Source organism: Octopus bimaculoides, chromosome 7, assembly GCF_046866305.1.
Source record: "Octopus bimaculoides isolate indiv1 chromosome 7, ASM4686630v1, whole genome shotgun sequence".
Taxonomy (NCBI): Eukaryota; Metazoa; Mollusca; class Cephalopoda; order Octopoda; family Octopodidae; genus Octopus; species Octopus bimaculoides.
In genome coordinates, this window is record NC_142934.1 from 9,528,062 (window position 1) to 9,548,670 (window position 20,609).

Sequence of the window (20,609 nt, forward strand, 5' to 3'; positions counted from 1 at the left end):
TTCATTATTATAAAAATTTGGCAGAAGTAACTGTGGCTTAAGAGACGAGAGTTTCGTGCATGGCGCTTCGACCCTTGAGTCTCTACAACTTCTACCGATCACTATTAATATATACTCGTATTTTAAGTTTTATTGACTTGTTTGCATCGCCACACCTAACCTTATTAAATTGTTCGGCAGGCGCGAAATAATTTTATTTACGTTATACTGCGGTTAATTTGTTTTGCTTGGGGAATTTTGGGGGATGTCACCGACTTTAAGATTTATCTTAAAAGGTTTTTCACATTTATGATTATAAAGGGACGTAATTCACCGTACTTTAACCACATGCATACGTTCAGAATTTCCTGTTTTATGTTAGTTAAAATAAATTTAATTATTCAACATAAAATGCAAAAATTATATTTGTAAGGTTAAATGACGGAAATAGAAATGGATATAAGGTCGAATATTTGTCAGTCGATCCAGTAGGCGGTGCCCACATCAGTGAAGGGAGCCGACCGCTGCAAACGGTACTCGTTGCGCCCAAGATGTGGAGTTTTCGACTCACGGCTCTTGCACAAACAATCTGTTTCCAAATCTCGAGAATGTTCATTATTGTACAATTCCATTAGTAGAATGTTGAAACAAGAGCATACATGATTAAATATGAAACTCTAGCACGATCGATGAGAGATCAGTCATTGCAAACTGCAGCACGCGGGGTTTTCTGAATAACACGCCTAACAAAAAATTACTTTGAATTTTCTTTAGCAGTGTGACCCGCCTAATGATAAGACATGTCTCATGCGTTCCGCTTCTTGAAAAAGGTTGCCAAATTCGTCTCAGTTTCTATATACTTAGTCTTTTTGTAAAAGAAGGGAGGATATATTAAATAATCTATTCTGTTATTTCGCATCGTTGTTTTAAACACCTGAACGATTACCTGCATACTCTTAGCTCATTTTTTAACTCGCTATATTATAAGATCGTACGATGTTTTTAGGGTAAATATTTTGTAAAGGACCCGTTCGTACCTCGGTGTGAACGCTTATAGCTGTTACGTGGTGGCAGGGTGTGCTAGAAATAACAGCCAAGTCTTTCCTTTTCTGGAAAAAATGAGCTGTTTACGCGTGATTTCGATGTCACATTCGTTGAAAACATACGAAATAACCAGGAAAAGAAAAAAAAAAACAACCCACGAAACAAAACCCCGTGGTCCCCTCCACCCCTTCCACCCCACTTTCTTTTCCAGAAAAAAGTGGCTTGCGGCTGGTTTGGAGGTCCTGAAGATCCGAATGTTTGTCCTCCTGCACAGATATTGGCAGCACCAAATACCCTTCTCCAATGAATTCAAAACCACACCAGCTTGCCCAAGTCTTTTTGGGACTTCAAACTTGAAGCTAATGCCCCTATTAATCTCACTGCCAGATCTGGCTGGGTTGATGGCTCGTGTTGGTCGACCACATGCCATCTGGTTACAGTGAATGAGGAGGTATCTCACAGTCCTGGGAACTGAATGGGACTCTGCTCGATGGATCACCTGGGTGGACCCAAGAATATACCAACAAATGGTGAATGCTGCAGCATGCTGTAACAGTGCATGCCCCCACATCTGACTGATATTAAGAAATTTTTGAGGGTAGACAGTAATGATAAATGTGCAAAATCTAATGTGGAATACAGTATTGATCAGAAGACTAATTACTCAGACACAGAAGGTGATTATATTGTTTTAAAAAATCAATGACAAGAAGCTTTAATTTGAATAAGTTTGTCATAACAAACAGATATTTTCCCCTTTGCCTAAAGCATAGAATAAGAAAAGAGATGAGATTTGTAACTACATTTATCACAATCATTTTTTATTATCATTAGTTGTAGATTGTCTAATTAGATTGATAAAATCATCATCATTTTAACATCCACTTTTCCATGCTTATGTGTTTCTGACAGAATTTGTTGAAGCAGATTTTCTACAGCTGGATGCCCTTTCTGTTGCCAACCCTCACCTATTTCCAAGTATGCTAATATTTCCCTATAACCAGACATATTTTCATGGAAGATTGGAAACAAAAAAAAACACTGCTTATATGACAGTGGCACTCGTTTACAACTATCTCACAATGTCAGATTAAGTACAGACACACACATGTATATACAATGAGCTTCTTACAGTCTCCATCTACCGAATCTATTCACAAGCTTTGGTTGGTCTGGGGCTATAACAGAAGCCACCTGCCAAAGGTGCCATGCAGTGGGACTGAATCCCAAACCATGTGGTTGGGAAGCAAATTTCTCAAACACACAGCCATACCTATGCCCATTCTAAATAACAGACAAGCTTTCTTCCATGCATCTTTGCTTGTTGACTCACTAAATCATGTGTCTGCACCAATTGTATGAAGATTTTTAAGTACAATGTTGTCAAGCTGCAGCACTTCTCATCGTGTGGCTTACCTTTCTGAATGAATTAATCACTATTTGTAGTTAGTTTAATATTTATCAAAAATCTCATATTTTTGCTTTCTGTTTTTTTCTTTGTCTGACATTATAGTTAAGTGAAGATTCTTTATCTTCAGGTGAAATAGACCAGAACACACCTGTCTATAAATAAAACATTTTCATAGTTTGAAACAGGATATCAGTAAGTCCTTTACAATCACATTGGATTGTTGGTTTATTGTCATTTATATATATATTATTATTATATATATGTGCCTTTTTAAAGCCTAGCCAGGCTCATGGGCCCGGTTTCAATGGCGTATGCATTCCCCAGCTGGACGGGACGCCAGTCCATCGCAACGTTACTCATTTTTTCCTGCTGAGTGGACTGGAGCAACGTGAAATGAAGTGTTTTGCTCAAGAACACAACATGTCACCCAGTCCAGAAATCGAAACCACAATCTTACGATCATGATGCTGTCACCCTAACCACTAAGCCATGCACCTCCACTTATTGTCATTTAGTGAATGATAATTTTCACAAAGGCCTTCTCTGCTCATTTATAGTATAAATGCTCCTTTTCTGCTATCATCAGTCACAACTACGTCAAAATACATTTTTAGTCTACTCAACCAATTCTTCTGTGTATTTCTGGGTCAATTAAATAAGTACCAGTTACGCACTGGGGCAGATATAATCGAATTAATCCGTTTGTCTGTCATTGTTTGTCCCCCCTGTGGGCAATAAAGAAATAAGAAACGTTAGCACACCAGGTGAAATGCTTAGCGGTATTTCATCTGTCTTTACATTCTGAGTTCAAACTCTGCTAAGGTCGACTTTGCCTTTCATTCATTCGGGGTCGATAAATTAAGTACCAGCTGCATACTGGAGTCTATCTAATCGACTGACCCCCCACTCCCCCAAGATTTCAGGCCTTGTGCCAAGAGTAGAAAAGAATGATGACATTCACAACGATGATGATGATGTTCATGATGATATGGATTTATGCTTTATCTATAGAAGCTAACTAGAATCAACTATTTAACATTTTGCTACCAAACTCAATTACCAACAAGTAATATCGACTGACTGTAATGGATGCGAGAGACTAAAAGTAATGGCTCCTATGCTTTCAATATAGACAGAAATATAGTTTCAGCTGAGAATATAATATGGATCACCAGCTTAGTTTGCTCTTTATTGATTTATAAAATTGTTATACAAGAAAATTTATAGGTGTAGGTGTGACTGTGTAGTAAGAAGTTTGCTTCCCAACCACATGGTTCTGGGTTCAGTAATACTGCATGGCACCTTGGGCAAGTGTCTTCTACTATAGCCTCAGGCCGACCAAAACCTCATGAATGGATTTGGTAGACAGAAACTGGAAGAAGCAAGGTGGCGAACTGGCAGAAACGTTAGCACGCCGGGTGAAATGCTTAGCCGTATTTCGTCTGCCGCTACGTTCTGAGTTCAAATACCGCAGAGGTTGACTTTGCCTTTCATCTTTCGGGGTTGATTAAATAAGTACCAGTTACGCAATGGGGTCGATATAATTGACTTAATCCGTTTATCTGTCCTTGTTTGTCCCCTCTGTGTGTAGCCCCTTGTGGGCAGTAAAAAAATAAGAAACTGAAAGAAGCCCGTTGTGTATGTGGCTGTGTGGTAAAGAGTTTACTTCCCAACCACATGGCTCTGGGTTCAGTCCCACAGTGTGGCACTTAGGGCAAATGTCTTCTACGAAAGCATCACATTGACCAAAGCCTTGCTAGAGGAATTTTTTTCCGACAGAAACTGATTGAACACTGCTGTTTATGGATGCGTGTGTGTGTGTGTGTGCACATACGTATGTGTGTCTATATTTTTATATCTCCTTCCCTTGACACCACATGGTAGTTGTAAAAGAATATCTCTGTCATGCAGGCAGTATCATTCGTTTCCAATTTTTCATGTAAGCATATTTGGCCACATGGAAGTATTACCTTGCTGCGAAACAGATGAGGGTAGTTGACAGGGAAAGCATCCAGCAACAGAAAACCTGTCTCGACAAATTTCCTCTGACCCATGAAATCATGGAAAAAAATGGATGTTAAAACGATAATGAAGGACAACATGATGATGATGATGATGATGATAATGATGATGACTGCAGAACTAAACTTTAAAATGCTGATGAGCAAAGACAGTTGTATTGATTTCATTTCACTCTGCATAAGGCCAATTTATTTCGGCAGGATAAGGAACAAAGTGAAACTGAATAGATACTCGTTAATTATTAATGGTTATTGCATTGAACCCAGAATCATAAAAGTCAGGGTCAACAGCAACGGGATTTGAATTCAGAATGCTAGAATGCTAAAACTAAATACTGTAATTGATTTGATACCAGCGATGTAGTGTTTTTGCCAACTTTGAAATAGACATGAAAGAAATTTTGTAATGTAAATGAAGAAATAATCAATGAAAATTACCTAAGTATTTTTCTTTTTTACTTGAGTCCCAGGTCATGTAAGCTCCATTACCTCATGGCACTCCATCGGTTATGACAACGAGGGTTCCAGACAAGTGTTCTCGCGGAGATTCAACATGGCACACTGTGTGACAAGGCTGGCTCTTTGAAATACAGGTACAACAGAAACAGGAAAAAAGAGTGACAAAAGGTTGTGGTGAAAGAGTACAGCAGGGTTCGTCACCCCCCACCCCCCCTCCACCCCCTGCTGGAGCCTCATGGACCTTTAGGTGTTTTCGCTCGATAAACACTCACAACGCCCGGTCTGGGAATAAAAACTGATCCTACAACTGTGAGTCCGCTGCCCTAACCACTGGGCCATTGCACCTCCACTCAATTACCTAGTTTGAAGCGAACAACATACAACTGTTTTTATCTTTTAGAAGATAAGTTTAAAGGGATATACAATGTGAATGAAATGAAGGTTTCCAACTGGGGATTGATATTGAGACAATGATTCATTGTACCAAGAAACCCCTATTTTATGTATTCCCCTTCCTCCTATAGTCCCCACTCCAGTATCTTTTTCCTGCCCTTCACCGTCAACCTTCTTTCCTCTCACTGCTCACTCCTGCAGTTTCTCTATCTCCTCAACTTCTCCTTCTTATTCTTTCACCTCTAACCCACCCCCATGACTTCTCAAAAACTTCTTTTTCCTTCAATGTGTCCCTCAGGATTCCTCTCCATCCTAATCTATTGTTTTCTTCTTATCCCCTTTCCCTCACACTTTCAGTCTATACTTACCCCTTATCAGGTTGGTGTTAGGAAGAGCATCCAGCTGTAGAAATCATGCTAAAGGAGATACAGAGGCATGATGCAGTCCTTTAACACTAAAAAGAGAATGACTCTCCCCAGACACAATAAAATATGTTTCAACACACAAATTCACATAAAGAATCTTGCAAACTAAATAAAAAAACGAAATTCAATTGGAATGTTTCTTTTTAATGTCTTTAAAAAGTATTATTCTTGTAACATGGAGGAAGAACAGCAGAAAGAAAGAAAGGAAGGAATGTGGACAGAAAGAATGCAGAAAAATAGAATTCATGAAAGAAGTTTTAAAAAAACAAAAACAATGTATAAGAACAGAATACAAAAAAAAAGAAACAAAAATAATAAAGAAAAACAAATAAATAAAAAAGAGCTATGGGGAAAATAAACAATAAATAAATACAAATAAAAAATTTATTTTCAATTGTCCAAAGAGTATTGGTTTCAAATTATTGCACAAGGCCAGAAATTTTGAGGGGAGGGGTTAAGTTGATTACATCAACCCCAGGGTTCAACTTGTTCTTATTTTATCAAGCCCAAAAGGATGAAAGGCAAAGACACAACTTGGGCAGAATTTGAACTCAAAACACAATGACAAAAGGAATGCTGCAAAGCATTTTTCCCCCAACATGGTTATGATTCTGCCAGCTAACCGCCTTGAGTATTTAAATGAATATTGGCCGTGGTGTTGAGTATTTTGCTTTACAACCACTTGGTTTCAAGTTCAATCTCATTGCACATCACCTTGGGCAAAAGGTGCAGGAATGGCTGAGTGGTAAAAAGCTTGCTTCCAAACGACATGGTTCTGGGTTCAGTCAAACTGTGTGGCATCTTGGGCAAGTGTCTTCTACTATAGCCTTGGGCCGACCAAAGCCTTGTGAGTAGATTTGGTAGACAGAAACTGAAAGAAGCATGTCGTATATATATATATATATATATATGTCGTATATATATATATATATATATATATATATATATATATATATATATACGACATATATATATATATATATTTACATATACATACACACATACATACATATATGTGCTAATATTGAACAGTGAGAATTAGTGCTTGACGCTGCTTTGGTGGATAGATTTTCTTTGTTTGTGGGTTAAAAGTCTACCATTGGTTTCATGCTGAGAGAAATCTCTCAACAATTATCAAACCCACTACATGGAATTTTGTCACTTAGAATGTTGCTCACCATCAATCAATTCCTTAATTATTTCACGCAAGAAAATTCATGCATGTTCAAATTTATAAATACAAACATAAGTACACAGGTATGTGCACATGCAATGATTAAGGGGTTAACCAATTTATGGCGAACACAACTTCTAATTCATGGTGAATGTATCACAACAAAGATTCCAGGTTGAATACGAGGGAGACAACAATTAGGTTTTTCTTATAAGTTACCTCCCATGATCTGTATATTCATTTATTTATCCCCAAATCCCGTACAGTTGCATATAGCATTGTGTATTCTCATCCAAGATGGAAACAAGCACCAACGTTTCATACAGCAGGCTTGATAATTGTTCAGAGATTTCTCTTGGGCATGAAACACAGTTATAGCCTTGTTAACTCACAAATAATAAAAGTAGATAGATAGATAGACAGAAAAATGTGTGTATGTGTATGCAAATGAGTCTATTTATCTTTGAATTTGTCTCTCACCATTTGACAATAAATCAGTGTTGGTTTCTTTACATTTCTGTTAAAAATAAGTACTGGGTTGATTGCATTGACAAAACTCTCTTTCAAGGTAGTGCTCCAGCATGGCTGTAGCTATAGCCCAAATGACTGCAGTAAGTGAAAGAGTAAAAGGCTTATAACAATGTTCTCTCATCCTCAGTGATGAATTCAAGACATTGCATTAACCAGTCTCTAGAATCTCTGAATTTGTAATATGGTAGGCTATCCTGTAGGACGGAGAAAAACTGATGCAATCTATTGTAACGCATATGCAAACTAAACTTGCATGCTTTCTGTAATTTATGGAGACAGACGGGACACAAGAATATAGGCTGCATCATTGCTTCCTCCAGAGATGTGCTATTATTCATCAGACAAGAATATATCTCACAATGCATTAGACCAAAAAGATGACATGTTTCATGAACTGTTACCTGGAAATATAAAGAGAATGATAATCATTTAAAGTATTCATTTGTTTATTTTCTTCTTTGCTTTTCTTTTTTCTAATTTGCATATCTAATTTATATATCTATAGGTGCAGGCGTGGCTGTGTGGGTAAGAAGTTTACTTTGTAACTATATGGTTTTGAGTTCAATTCCATTGTGTGGCACCTTGGATAAATGTTTTCTACTATAGCCCTGGGCCAAATAAAGCTTTGAGAGTAGATTTCATAGACAGAAACTAAAATAAACACATTTTCTAAAACAAACAAGTGTGACTTGGAAGCATGATTTACATTTTGTTAATTGTTGTTAATATCTATGTGATTGCAAGCAGACACAGACATCATTTCAGCCCCTTTCTTGACTCAGCAGAATATTTATGATGCGACAGGGAACCTGCTCAGGCTCCTAGACTTGCAAGGTCCTGTTAAACCCGCCAACCTATGCCAGCATGGAAAATGTATGTTACCATTTCACCTGTGTAAACTGGAAGAGCATGAAATGAAATGCCTTACTCAAGGACAGAATACACTGCCCAGTCTAGGAATTGAACCTGCAACCTTACATTCATGAGCTTAACACCTTAACCACTAGGCCACATGTCTTTCACTCAATGAGAGTAATTCTAATTATTTTTTGTTCATTTTTTAAAAAACTTATCTTTATAGAATTGATTTTTTTTTTAAATTAAAAAATCAATTAGTTAATTGGTTAAATAGTTAACCAACTGACAAATGATAACCTCAAGATGCAACAAAATCTTGTTTTAACACACGAGTTCACATCAGTGATCTTGCAAGCCAAATACAAAAAGGAAAATTGTAAAGAATATCATGAAACATTAACAAATTCCAAAAATTATTTACCTTGAGCATTTTCCAAATCAAACCTTCATCAACTTCCGTTATATCATACATTGGTTGTCCAGCTTGAAACAACAAAGGCTCAAATCTGCCAAAGCAAAATATGCCTGATTTGTGTTGAAAGGAAGATTCTCCAAGACTAAAGTTCAAATCTTCTGCAGGATACAGATCAGTCCAAGTTATTCCCAGAATGCAGTAACCATCTTTTGGGAGTTTTTTTCTTAGAAATGGAAAAAAACTGGAAGAAAGGAACTGCTTTTGTCCAGTGACAGAGTGTACTCGACTTTTGATTCCAGAATGTTCAGAATCTTTGAAGAGTGGGAGACAGATTTTGACATCAAAACCAAGAAAATATATCTGAGCGAATTCTCGAAGAAGGGTGAACAAATCCATTTCAGTATTCCCAAGGTGAAACGTATATCTTAAGACAAAATCAGGGAAGTGTCCGAGTGGCTGTAGATAAATAATAGACTTCATGGGGAAAATACACTGGCACTGATTGCGGACATCATGTGTCTCCCAAAGAACTTTCCATTGTATGTATGTCTGTTCTAACATGTAGACATTTGCATTGTGAATTTTCTGTACAAACAGTTCATTTTCTGTGCTGTTGTCTAACACAGAATAACTAAGAGAGTACAATTTCTTTTCGATGTTTCCTTTGTTTTCAAGATTTCCAATAAGAAATTTCTTTTTCTTGTCACTGTTTGATGTCCAAGGACACATGAAACTGGAATTGCCATTTTTTGACATTACGGCAGAAATTACTTTTTCTCTTTCTCTTTTTGGTATATATTTTTCACAAATTCTTCTTGCTTTGTCATAAAGGTACTCCTTTTTATTTTTTTTCTCAGGAAAGTTATAAGATACCTGAAATAGGAAAAAACAAATAAAGACAATAATAACAAGAGTACTCAGAGAATGCAAGCCTCCGCCGAGGCAACACCAACGTCCTCTCAACGCTTAGCCAGAGATGATTTTTAAAATGAGAATATCTGAAATAAACTTGACTGCTCTCATAAATGAGATTACTAAAAATGAACCTGACCACTCTCAAAAATTAAGTTAAAAAACAGGAAAAATAATCCAGAATCCTTGTCCTATACTGGATCGATCCCAAAATCTAATCAGTTTGTGCCAGTCAAGAGGCCAAACATCCCAGAAAGTTTCATCCAAATCCATCCAGCAGTTCTTGAGATATCTTGTCCACAGTCAAACAAACAAAGTGACTGCAAACAATACCTCTGCCTTAGCAAAAGCAGAGGTAATAATTCATCCTACTATTCTTTTATTCCTTTACTTGTTTCAGTCATTTGACTGTGGCCATGCTGGAGCACCGCCTTTAGTCGAGCAAATCGACCCCAGGACTTTGGAAGCCTAGTACTTATTCTATCGGTCTCTTTTTGCCAAACTGCTAAGTTACGGGGACATAAACACACCAGCATCGGTTGTCAAGCGATGTTAGGGGGACAAACACAGACACACAAACATATACACACTCATACATACATATATATATATATATATATATATATATATATATATATATATATATATATATACACATATATACGACAGGCTTCTTTCAGTTTCTGTCTACCAAATCCGCTTACAAGGCTTTGGTCGGCCCGAGGCTATAGTAGAAGACACTTCTACTATAGGGTTGGTGACAGGAAGAGCATCCGGTCATATAAATGTAGCGTAATTTGAAGTTGTTTAACACTGAGGTGGCTAAGATCAAATAGCAGGTGATCAATTTTGGAACATCAAAGGTGTTCCTAAAATGATCACCTGCTTCTGGAAAGCCTTAATCGATATATATTTCCTATAAAAATAAGAATATAGATTGAACACTCATCACCACTGCTACGAACACCACGACCTCCCCAAGAAACCGACATACATGAAAGAAAGAAAGAAATGGAAGAAGAAGAAGGAGGAGGAGGAGGAGGGGGAGGAGGGGCTGAAGAGAAGATAAAGAAAGGAATTTTAACTGAATGCCACTGACAGGTGTTAATTAATCTTAGTGACAGATTTGAGGTGTGCAGCGCGTGCGCGAGAGGCCGTACGTGTGTGTGTGTGTGTGTGTATGTGTAAAGGAAGAGAGACGTACAGTGTAGGAAACGAGTGGTTATTTACTTAGTATGTACAATAAAGGCCGTTTTCAATTCAATGAACAGAACATCGTAGATATCCACGAAGTCGTTAGTTCTTCAGGATAACAGTTATGCGAAATGTGATATTCAAAGGTTTCCCTAGGGATCTTGTAGAAACGTTAGTGATTAGTGTCAAGAAAGAGCTGCGACTTTGATTGGAAATTATGGCACGGTATTCACTTTACGTTGCTCGCCGTACAAAGTGCATAAGAATTTTTAGCAAACTTCTTATTGTAGTATATATATATGATGGGCTTTGAAATAGATTCTTTTTAACAAGAACAGAATTCATTCTTAAGGTATTAGGTTTGCTCAAGATACCAAGCAGTGGGACAGAATGCGACAGATAGACAGATAGATAGATAGATACAGGTAGTAAGACTGGCATAATTAAACAGGCAGATAGTTAGACAGACAGAAAGATAGATAGATAGATAGATAGATAGATAGATAGATAGATAGATAGATAGATAGATACAGTAGTGGACTGGGTCTAAAAATATTGGTTGCCAGGAGACTAAGGGGGCCCACCCGCAACTACAATGCTATCATTTAATTTTTTTTGTTATAAGTATTCTTTTCAACTGTCTACAAACAGAACCAGGCTGAAATAATTAATGCATTCTTCCAGGAGTGAATAAAAAATTCTCAAACTTGAGGGGATGGGCCCTTCAGATACTAACATGCGCTCAAATATATGGATTCTAATGACGCAAGGGCCCACTTGCCATCGGGCAAACTGGCAAGTCCGTCACTGGATAGATAGATAGATAGATAAATAGATAGACAGATAGATAGATAGATAGATAGATAGATAGATAGATTGCTCCACACATTATACCATCAAAAAGAAGTATGCGTGTGATGTTGACTCTTTCATTGAGTTCTGTAAGTTGAAGAAAATTATTTAAAAATGCTTATAAACATGTACTAAAGCAATAACAACAACAACAAAGCAAAACAGAAATTTAAGATATACAAAAACTATAGAGTGCTTTTAGTACAAACTGTTTAATGGAGTTGCGTTGCGGGAAAATGTCCAAAATACACCCTTCTCTCGACGAAAGTTTTAAACAAATGTTTTAAATCTATCCGCTTACGTGAAGCTTTTGTTTTAATTTTGCTTGCTTTTGGCTGTGCATTTCTTTGTTTTTTGGGGGTTTTTTTTTAAAGAAAAAAATTCTTTGTTTTTTCTTTCAGCAATCTTTAGTTTTAAAGCGGAATGAACAATAAACAAATAATCTGCGCGCGCGTATATATATATATATATATATATATATATATATATATATATATATATATATATATATATATATATATATATATATATATATATATATATGTATATATATATATCAAAAACGGGGAGGACCGGTTTATGGGATTACCTTAGGTTTCCCGTCCATAAAGGGCTTAGCTTTATGGCGAATGGTCAGATCCCAAAAACCTGTTGGTCCACAACCTCTTAAAAATATGAACGATTCGCCATAAAGTTAAACCCTTTATGGATGGGAAACCATAATCTCTTTACAAACGATATATATATATATATATATATATATATATATATGAGGGAGTGCGTGTGTATAAGATGCGAGAGGTATTTGAGAACACTTAATTACCCGTATATTACTCTCTCAAACTATTAAAAAGGATTTTGTTTCTTTCAGATACATCATGGCAGATAAAATGCTAACACCAGAAATGAAAAGACGTACAGTCGTTGTTGCCTTAAGTGTGCAGAATACAGCGACTTTTCAAAGTTGCAAGATCTTTTTTACATAACGTTCGTATGAAATTTGATGCCTCTGGCAGGAATGTTTCAACTGTATCCAAGAGAAAAATAAATTCTAAACTTTCGGACACAATACGGATACCGCAAATCATCCAACTGTCACCTAACATTATAAATGATGATCCTGGAAAATCAATGAAAGCCATCGCGCCAAAGAAATTCAGGTGTCGAAGTGAACTATCAAGAGGACATTTGATACAAGTCGTGTCTACGGAGGGGAAACCAATTCATGTCTGTAAAAGCACAGGAAAATCGTTTGATCGAAGCCAAGCGGTTACTTAGCAGTGTAAAAACCCTCACGAACATGGCATGCTTTAGTTCTCTGATGCGAAAAACATCGACTGACCAAGACCAAAAATCTAACAAGAGAAATTACAGATGGTTACGTGCAGATCCTTCTGATGTCTCCAATGATGCATTTAGTTTCAAAAATTACGATGGTTTTAGAAGTGATGAATAACGAAGGTCATATCATGCCACCTCGTGTTTTCCCACAGGGCCTAAGAATTAATGCTGGTGGATACATTGAAGTGCTGGGGAGTTGTTAAGCCCTAGATGGACGAAGTGGATGGCCGTATGTATTTCAACAAGATTCAGCAGCGGACAATGCAAGAATGGCTATCAAACAATCTTTACGATCATAGGGCACCAAATTTGTGGCCTCCAAACTCGCCAGATTAAAATTCTATGGACTACTACGTTTAAAACGAAGCTAACAGTCTTTGTGTGTTTCTGAATGGCTAACTAGCATCTTTCCACGCTGCAATCGTTTTAATGTCATCACACGATATCGGATCAATACACTTGCCATACAAGTACCTCTCCATTAGAGAAATGTTTCACCGGCCAAAACGGTTGTAGGGAAGTTGTTATACACCATTAGGTGTATTCAGCTTCCGTACATTAAATTTCTTGAAGAAACAACGGAACGCAGATTCTGAACAAAACAACAATATTTATTTACAGTGGAATTCGGCTCACGCTCGGAGGGAATTCGGTAGCTCGTCGCCTTTGGTTACTGAGACGCCTTCTGAATGGTTATTTGTGAAGCTCTGGTGCTGAGATGTGAAAGAGCTCTGTTGGACGTCTTGGCTCGACGGAGATCAGTGAACGAAGAGACTGAGAAGAGGCGCGAAAGCTTGGATGTCGAACTCTACGCATGCGCATGAGACTACCTGTATTCCTTCCGGAACTAGTCCCTGCGCATGCGTGGATAAAACTCCGGACATTGAACATATAACAGTCGTCTGCTATAAAGGCGTCACTACACGGTAATAGGCTTGGAAAGTCCTTAAACAAATGCCCACATCACTCACTCACTGCAAGTACACAAGCTGCCATGAGAGAATGCAAGTGGGGGTGGGGGGTGGGGTCTTTCAAGGCCTGTGCACTCAACTAATGAATGATTCACATCTATCTGAAAGGTCAAGTGACACTTTGCGCTGGTTTTAGTTTTCGTTTTTTCTTTTCCTATTTAACATGTTATGCGAGGAATGTAGAATTAGACTGCGAAGCTGGAGTAGTGAACAAAGGGAAAAGGATGGCAGTGTCACGCAAGAGAGAGAGAGAGAGATACAGGATCTTGTACTCATCAAAAGTGAAAATGGTTTTAAGTATCCAAGTCATGCTGAGAGCCAGTTAATGGCTGAGAGGACAGAGGCTATAGTGAGATAGTAGGAAGAGAGACGACAATGTATTGTTAAAAAGAGCGGCGAGCTGGCAGAATCGTTAGCACGCCGGTAAAATGCTTAACAGCATTTCGTTCGCCTGTACGTTCTGAGTTCAAATTCCGAACTTTCAAGATCGTTGAGCGGTGCGGGTCGATGTAATCGACTTACCCTTCTTCCGAAATTGTTGGCCTTGTGCCAAAATTTGAAACTAATATTATAACGAGCGGTGGATTTGAGAGATAGATAAATACGAAGGAGGTTGACACAGAGTGAATGAGTGAGCGAGAGAGGGAGAGAGAAAGATGGGGGATAAAGAGTGGGTGAAAAAATAAAGACAAGCAAATTTAGTTGAAAATTTTTGATTGACGGCGATGAGTGCATGAAAGGCAGGCAAACGACGTTAAGAAAGAAAGAGAAGTGTTAGAAATGTACTTGAGAATCAGAAGCAAGGCTCGAGGTAAAAAGAATATAAAGGAAAGTAGGAAGACAAAAATGAAATATAAAAAGAAAAGTGGAGTAAAGCTTGAAGTGGAGAGATTAGCAGAGATAAACCTCGTAATTTTTCATAGATATTAAGCTAGTGTGTGTGTGTGTGTCTGAATACATACATGTCTATCTATCTATCTATCTATCTATCTATCTCTCTATCTATCTCTCTATCTATCTATCTGTCTGTGTCTGTCTGTCTACAATTTAACTGAAGGGTCAGACAATATATTTATAGAGAATATGAAATTTGTTTTTCCAAGGAAAAGGTTGAAAGTAGCTTCGACGTTTCACGGATTGTTAGGTTTTATACATACTGAGGAAATCAGAAAGACCACGGTGGTGCCCCAGCATGACCACATCCGCATAGCTGAAACGAGAATACACACACACACGCACGTATGTAAATGTATATTTGGTGCAAAGCTTTGAAGGAAACATAACTAGAACATTTTAAGTAATGTCGAAGTGCAATGATATTATGAAAAATATGCTCACACTCATAAAGAGAGAGAAATGTTTCTCAAAGAAGTCGGCATCGAATCAGAAACGATAAATAGGCGATGCCAAAACGTCTTATACCCCAAAGAAGCTTCGTTCAGATAAGCAACCAAAAGAAATTTCAGGAAGGTAACAATCTGATGAGAGGAACGAGTGGAAGAGAAATGGGCTAAAATATATCCTAGTCTTTGCACCTCTTTGCATATATTCTTTTCGTACATAAAACATGTTATCAGGAAACATTATCAAAGCCAAAACTTGGCCCTGATAAAAGGAAAGCAAACTTGAAAGGTGACCTTGAAGATTTTTTTTTTGGCGATCTTTTGATACCAGACCGAAATATAGGCCCTTTTCCGTAAAAAGTGTCTTCGGCGATCTTTGCCAAAGATCGGCCTTTTCCGTAACACCCGCACGATTATAATTACCAATCAAATCAAACTGATGCACCGCCACGTTTTCTTGTTTACTAAGTTTTGTCTCTATCGTTATTTACATCTTAGAGGCCCACTTTACCCTTTTTTTAAAAACAAATACAGTAATCCCTCGACTATCGCGAGTGTTACTATCCAAAACCCACCGCGATAGGTGAAAATCCGCGAAGTAGAAACAGTACTGTACTGTATATTTTAAAAAATCATTTTTATAATTTGTATATATTTATTGTATCATAAATGCAAGACAACACCAGAGAGGAATCGACGTAAGCTTAAATAATAAATGGCGATATGGCAAAGGATTACTGTATAGCTAATTTTTAGGATTGAAATACATTGCAAAAAGAAACTAATTCATTTGGTTGGTAAACCTAAAATACAAATCTTCCATTTGGCCAATCTCCAAATTTAAAAGCAATGTCAACAGACGAACAAGCAATAATAGTGGGGACTAACGATACTATTTAATTTGAGTGTTTCTTGAAAATTATCCCAAAAAAAAAAAAAAAAGTTTTATTACGATGTCGACAATTTTCCAAGCCATTATCAGTAGAATCGTTAGCGCGCCAGACAAAGTGCTTAGCGGCATTTGACTGTCTTTACGTTCTGAGTTCGAATTCCGTCGAGGTCGACTTTGCCTTACATTCTTTTAGAGTCGATGCAGGCGTGACTGTGTGGTAAGGAACATGCGTCCCAGACCACATGGTTCCGGGTTCAGTCCCACTGCGTGACATCTTCGTCAAGCATCTTCGGGCCGATCAAAGCTTTCTGAGTGGATTTGGTAGACGGAATCTGAACGAAGCCCGTCGTATGTGTATGTATGTATGTATATATATATATATATATATATATATATATATATATATATATATATATATATATATATATATATATGTGTGTGTGTGTGTGTGTGTGTGTGTCTTTGTCCCCACCACCATCGTTTGACAACCGCTAAGTTACGGGGACGTAAAGTCCCCGTAACTTAGCGGTTCGGCAAAAGACAGGTCGAGTAAATAAGTACCAGTTACGCACAGGGGTCGATGTAATCGACTTAATCCCTTTGTCTGTCCTTGTTTGTCCCCTCTATGTTTAGCTCCTTGTGGGCAATAAAGAAATAAGAAACGTTAACACGCCAGGCGAAATGCTTAGCGGCATTTCGACTGTCTTCACGTTCTGAGTTCAAATTCTGCCGAGGTCGACTTTGCCTTTCATCCTTTCGGGGTCGATAAATTAAGTACCAGATGCGTACTGAGATTGATCTAATCGACTGCCCCCCCCCTCCCCCAAAATTTCGGGTCTTGTGCCTATAGAAAAGAATAATTTCCATGTGAGTGTGTATGTGTATGTGTATGTGCGTGTGTTTGTGTGTGAAGCCGACGATTTTAATGTTTTCATTTTTTTAATATATATTTCAAGCTTTTTTTTTTTTTTGGCTTGTTATATTTTCCCTGTTTTGTCCTACTTGACTTTGATTTTTGGTTGAAACTACTTAACCTTTTTAGTGTGATTGCTTGTCACATAATCTTCCCAGGCTGTTCATAATATGAGGTAGGTTTTAAGTGTAGACAATAACTACTAAAGTTTGAGTTTTCAAATATTTTATTAACCTACATAGTCATACTTACAAGTGTACATCCAATAAATTAATGGAACAACATTCATCAAACAGCGGTTACGCATCTTCTGTATTTAACTAAATGGATAATATCATGAAAGTTGTGCAAGGAATTATAATATAATTAATATGTGGTCCTTGACATTGCAAGTCAAAGTAGGCGCATTTTGTACAACATAATTACATCAGGATTTTTTCTGTAACTTCTTTTAAGAAATTTCCTGGAAAAAGTTAACTATCTCCTGAGATTCATCTTGGAAAATTACACCAATACACCAATTTTTAAAATTTTCACTAAACTTTAAAATTTCCACAGGTGTAACCAAAGAGAATAAAAATCCCATTTGAAAAATGATAGAGGTGAGAGAAAGAACAACTCGCAGCAAGTAACATAGATTGCCGTTGATAGCTTAGTAGCACTCTGGTCATGAGAGTGAATATTCAGCCAGATTGTTTGGCGGGAAAACACGCTGCATTACTTTGAAATTTGTCGTGTTAATCATAGTAAAGTCAACCGATGCTGATCGCTCGAGACATATTTACATAAGTGTTAATACCTTATATGGTGACGCTTTGGATCTTTTTTAAAACGGGGGCCACATTTTTCATTAACGAAACACTTTGAAACTTGGAACACTGGTAGAATGTGTCATATAAAACATCTTTTTCTCTTAGTCTTCTTAAAAAAAAAAAAGAAATCCATAAGTTATTCCATGTTAAAGTTGTCGTATTTCTGTAATTTCAACCAATCACTGACGTCCATTCAGCCGATATACATTAAGTGCCGACTACATAAACAAACGATTCTGAAACAATTAACCCTAACCCTAACCCTACGGTTAGGGTTAAAGCAAATTTAAAATGAAAAAAGCAAATAAAACGAAGGTATGGAGATTAAATACGCTTTACATCGCTTAATCAGCCAAAGGAGTAAATATAAACAACTGAATACTTGTCAGTGATTGGTTGAAATTATCGAAATAAGACAATTTTTTACATGAAATAAATTCGAATACAAAAATATTTTTCTGTTCTATAACACAAAATAGATAAGTATACGAAGTTTGAAAGTCTTTCCGTACCAAAAACACTACGTAAAACATAAATGAAAAATGTGGCCCCCGTTTTAAAATAGATCCGACACTTTTCCTTTTGTGGAGATATAATAGTTCGTAGTGGAGGCGCAATGGCCCAGTGGTTAGGGCAGCGGACTCGCGGTCATAGGATCGCGGTTTCGATTCCCAGACCAGGCGTTGTGAGTGTTTATTGAGCGAAAACACCTAAAGCTCCACGAGGCTCCAGCAGTGGGTGGTGGCGAACCCTGCTGTACTCATTCACCACAACTTTCTCTCACTCTTACTTCCTGTTTCTGTTGTACCTGTAATTCAAAGGGTCAGCCTTGTCACACTGTGTCACGCTGAATATCCCGGAGAACTACGTTAAGGGACTAAATGCTAAACGGTATTTCGTCCGTCTTTATGTATGTTCTGAATTCAAATTTCGCCGAGGTCAGCTTTGTCTTTCATCCTTTCGGAGTGAATAAAATAACAGCAGTTGAGTGCTGGGGTTGATGTAATCGACTGATCCCCTCCATCAAGATTTCAGGCCTTGTGCCTATGTAATCGACTTACCTCAATCCCTAAAATTGTAGACCTTTTGCCAAAATTTGAAACCATTATTTCCCTATGGCTTAAAACCGATAAAATCGTTAGCGTGCCGGACAAAATAGTGACATTTCTTCCCGTTATTTACATTCTGAGTTCAAATTCTACTGAGGTCGACTTAGTCAAGTACTGGAGTCAATGTTATCGATTTGCCCCCCACCCCCAATCTGGCCTTGAGCCAAAAATTGGAACAAAATTGCAACTATATGGCTAATAGATGTGAATTTGTCACTCTTCCTATTTACTAGAAGATCAACATTAACAATTATTATTTGATGGCTGATGAATAAGCGGACATTAGCGAAGTATGATCAAACGACTTAGTTACACAAGTGTGCCTCCCATTCCGGCTTTGTTTCTTCAGCGCTTTCTGAAAAATGGATATATTTCAGGGGAATTTTCTATAAATACCTTTCAGATGACATAGATTATGATTACATCGGAATTTGTTAAGAAAACTTTTTCGGGGATGGGTGAGCGAAGTTTCGTACAATTCATACGCTTTGACTTAGTTTCCTCACACGTTTTTTTTCAACGTAAGATCGCAATTATGTTGCAAAAAAAAAAAGAGAAAAACAAAAGGGTTTTGAGGACCATTCCGCCCTTTCTTTCTGGAATTTATTAAATGAATATTTTTTTTTTAAATGAACTTTTCCAGGCCTATAGCGTACCTAACAGTCATACCAACAAATAAAACAGTATACCTTCCAGAAACTAATTGAAGAAATTTTGATGGTATACTTAATCAGGACCGGTTTTTAGCCAACTAAACAGATTTGTTCAAATTAGGTTCAACGCACAAACTCGAGCGGAGGACGCTCTGATGAATTTTTAGTACATCATTGTGGGGGCTCAAACCCTCAATGCTTTTTGACTGGGTCTGATGTACTACATGAAGCATAAAACATGAATCTTCAGCTTTTGTAGAGTAGAGAGTCCCACTGACGATTCTCTAACTGGATCCCCTCACTTCCAAGCACCGACCCTGACTTAATATAATCAATAATAGATTTTATAATCTAATTTTGTGTTTGTTTATACTTAAAACAAAAATACGCATATTCAAGATGAAAATAAATAATTATATGAATATTAATAGTAATGAGAGGAAGGGACATAAATTTGAGAGATACCACAAAATTAAAAGTTACCGATTGCATGTGATCTGTTTAAGATCGGATGCAATCATCTATAACTGTTGATTATTATATATTGCAGTTTACAAATATTTGCGTTAGGTGCATTGCTCACACACACAAGATTTGCATAAAGTATGTTGCTCACACACAATCAGAATATGGGATATGAAAAAAAAATATTCTTCAGAATTTTATAGCGACTATAGGATGAAGTTGAAAACGTGAGACAATCTTTACAGACTAATAACAAGTTACTCACCGAACAAAGTATAACTTAAATCATTCCAGTAAAATATATTTTCTTTCAAATAATAAATAACACCAATATAAGTAATCCATTAAATGCTTTTGCTGGGTCTGTTTTCAAGTAGAATAAACTTCACGCTTTCAAGTTTAAAGTTAAGCAATTAGTTTATTCAAGAAATTATAAAGTGTA

At 37.2% G+C, this 20,609-nt stretch overlaps 1 protein-coding gene across 1 annotated transcript; it reads right to left on the reverse strand.

The window, feature by feature from the left end:
* Positions 1 to 7,402: 7,402 nt before the first annotated feature.
* On the reverse strand, positions 7,403 to 20,608 carry LOC106884451 (archaemetzincin-2). The gene is made up of 3 exons (XM_014935840.3): positions 20,433 to 20,608; positions 8,717 to 9,583; positions 7,403 to 7,838 (listed from the first exon to the last, which is right to left on the reverse strand). Exons 2-3 carry the CDS (start codon positions 9,464 to 9,466, stop codon positions 7,539 to 7,541), a joined length of 1,050 nt encoding a protein of 349 aa, XP_014791326.1. The 5' UTR covers positions 9,467 to 9,583; positions 20,433 to 20,608; the 3' UTR covers positions 7,403 to 7,538.
* Between the last annotated feature and the right edge of the window lies 1 nt (position 20,609).

What these genes read in the sequence shown, in the direction of transcription:
- LOC106884451 (XM_014935840.3), bottom strand. Translation starts at nt 9,466, where the DNA reads ATGTCAAAAAATGGCAATTCCAGTTTCATGTGTCCTTGGACATCAAAC. An exon ending in TGATTTGGAAAATGCTCAAG is followed by an intron (nt 7,839 to 8,716) that starts GTAAATAATTTT and finishes TTATATTTCCAG; the next exon opens with GTAACAGTTCATGAAACATG.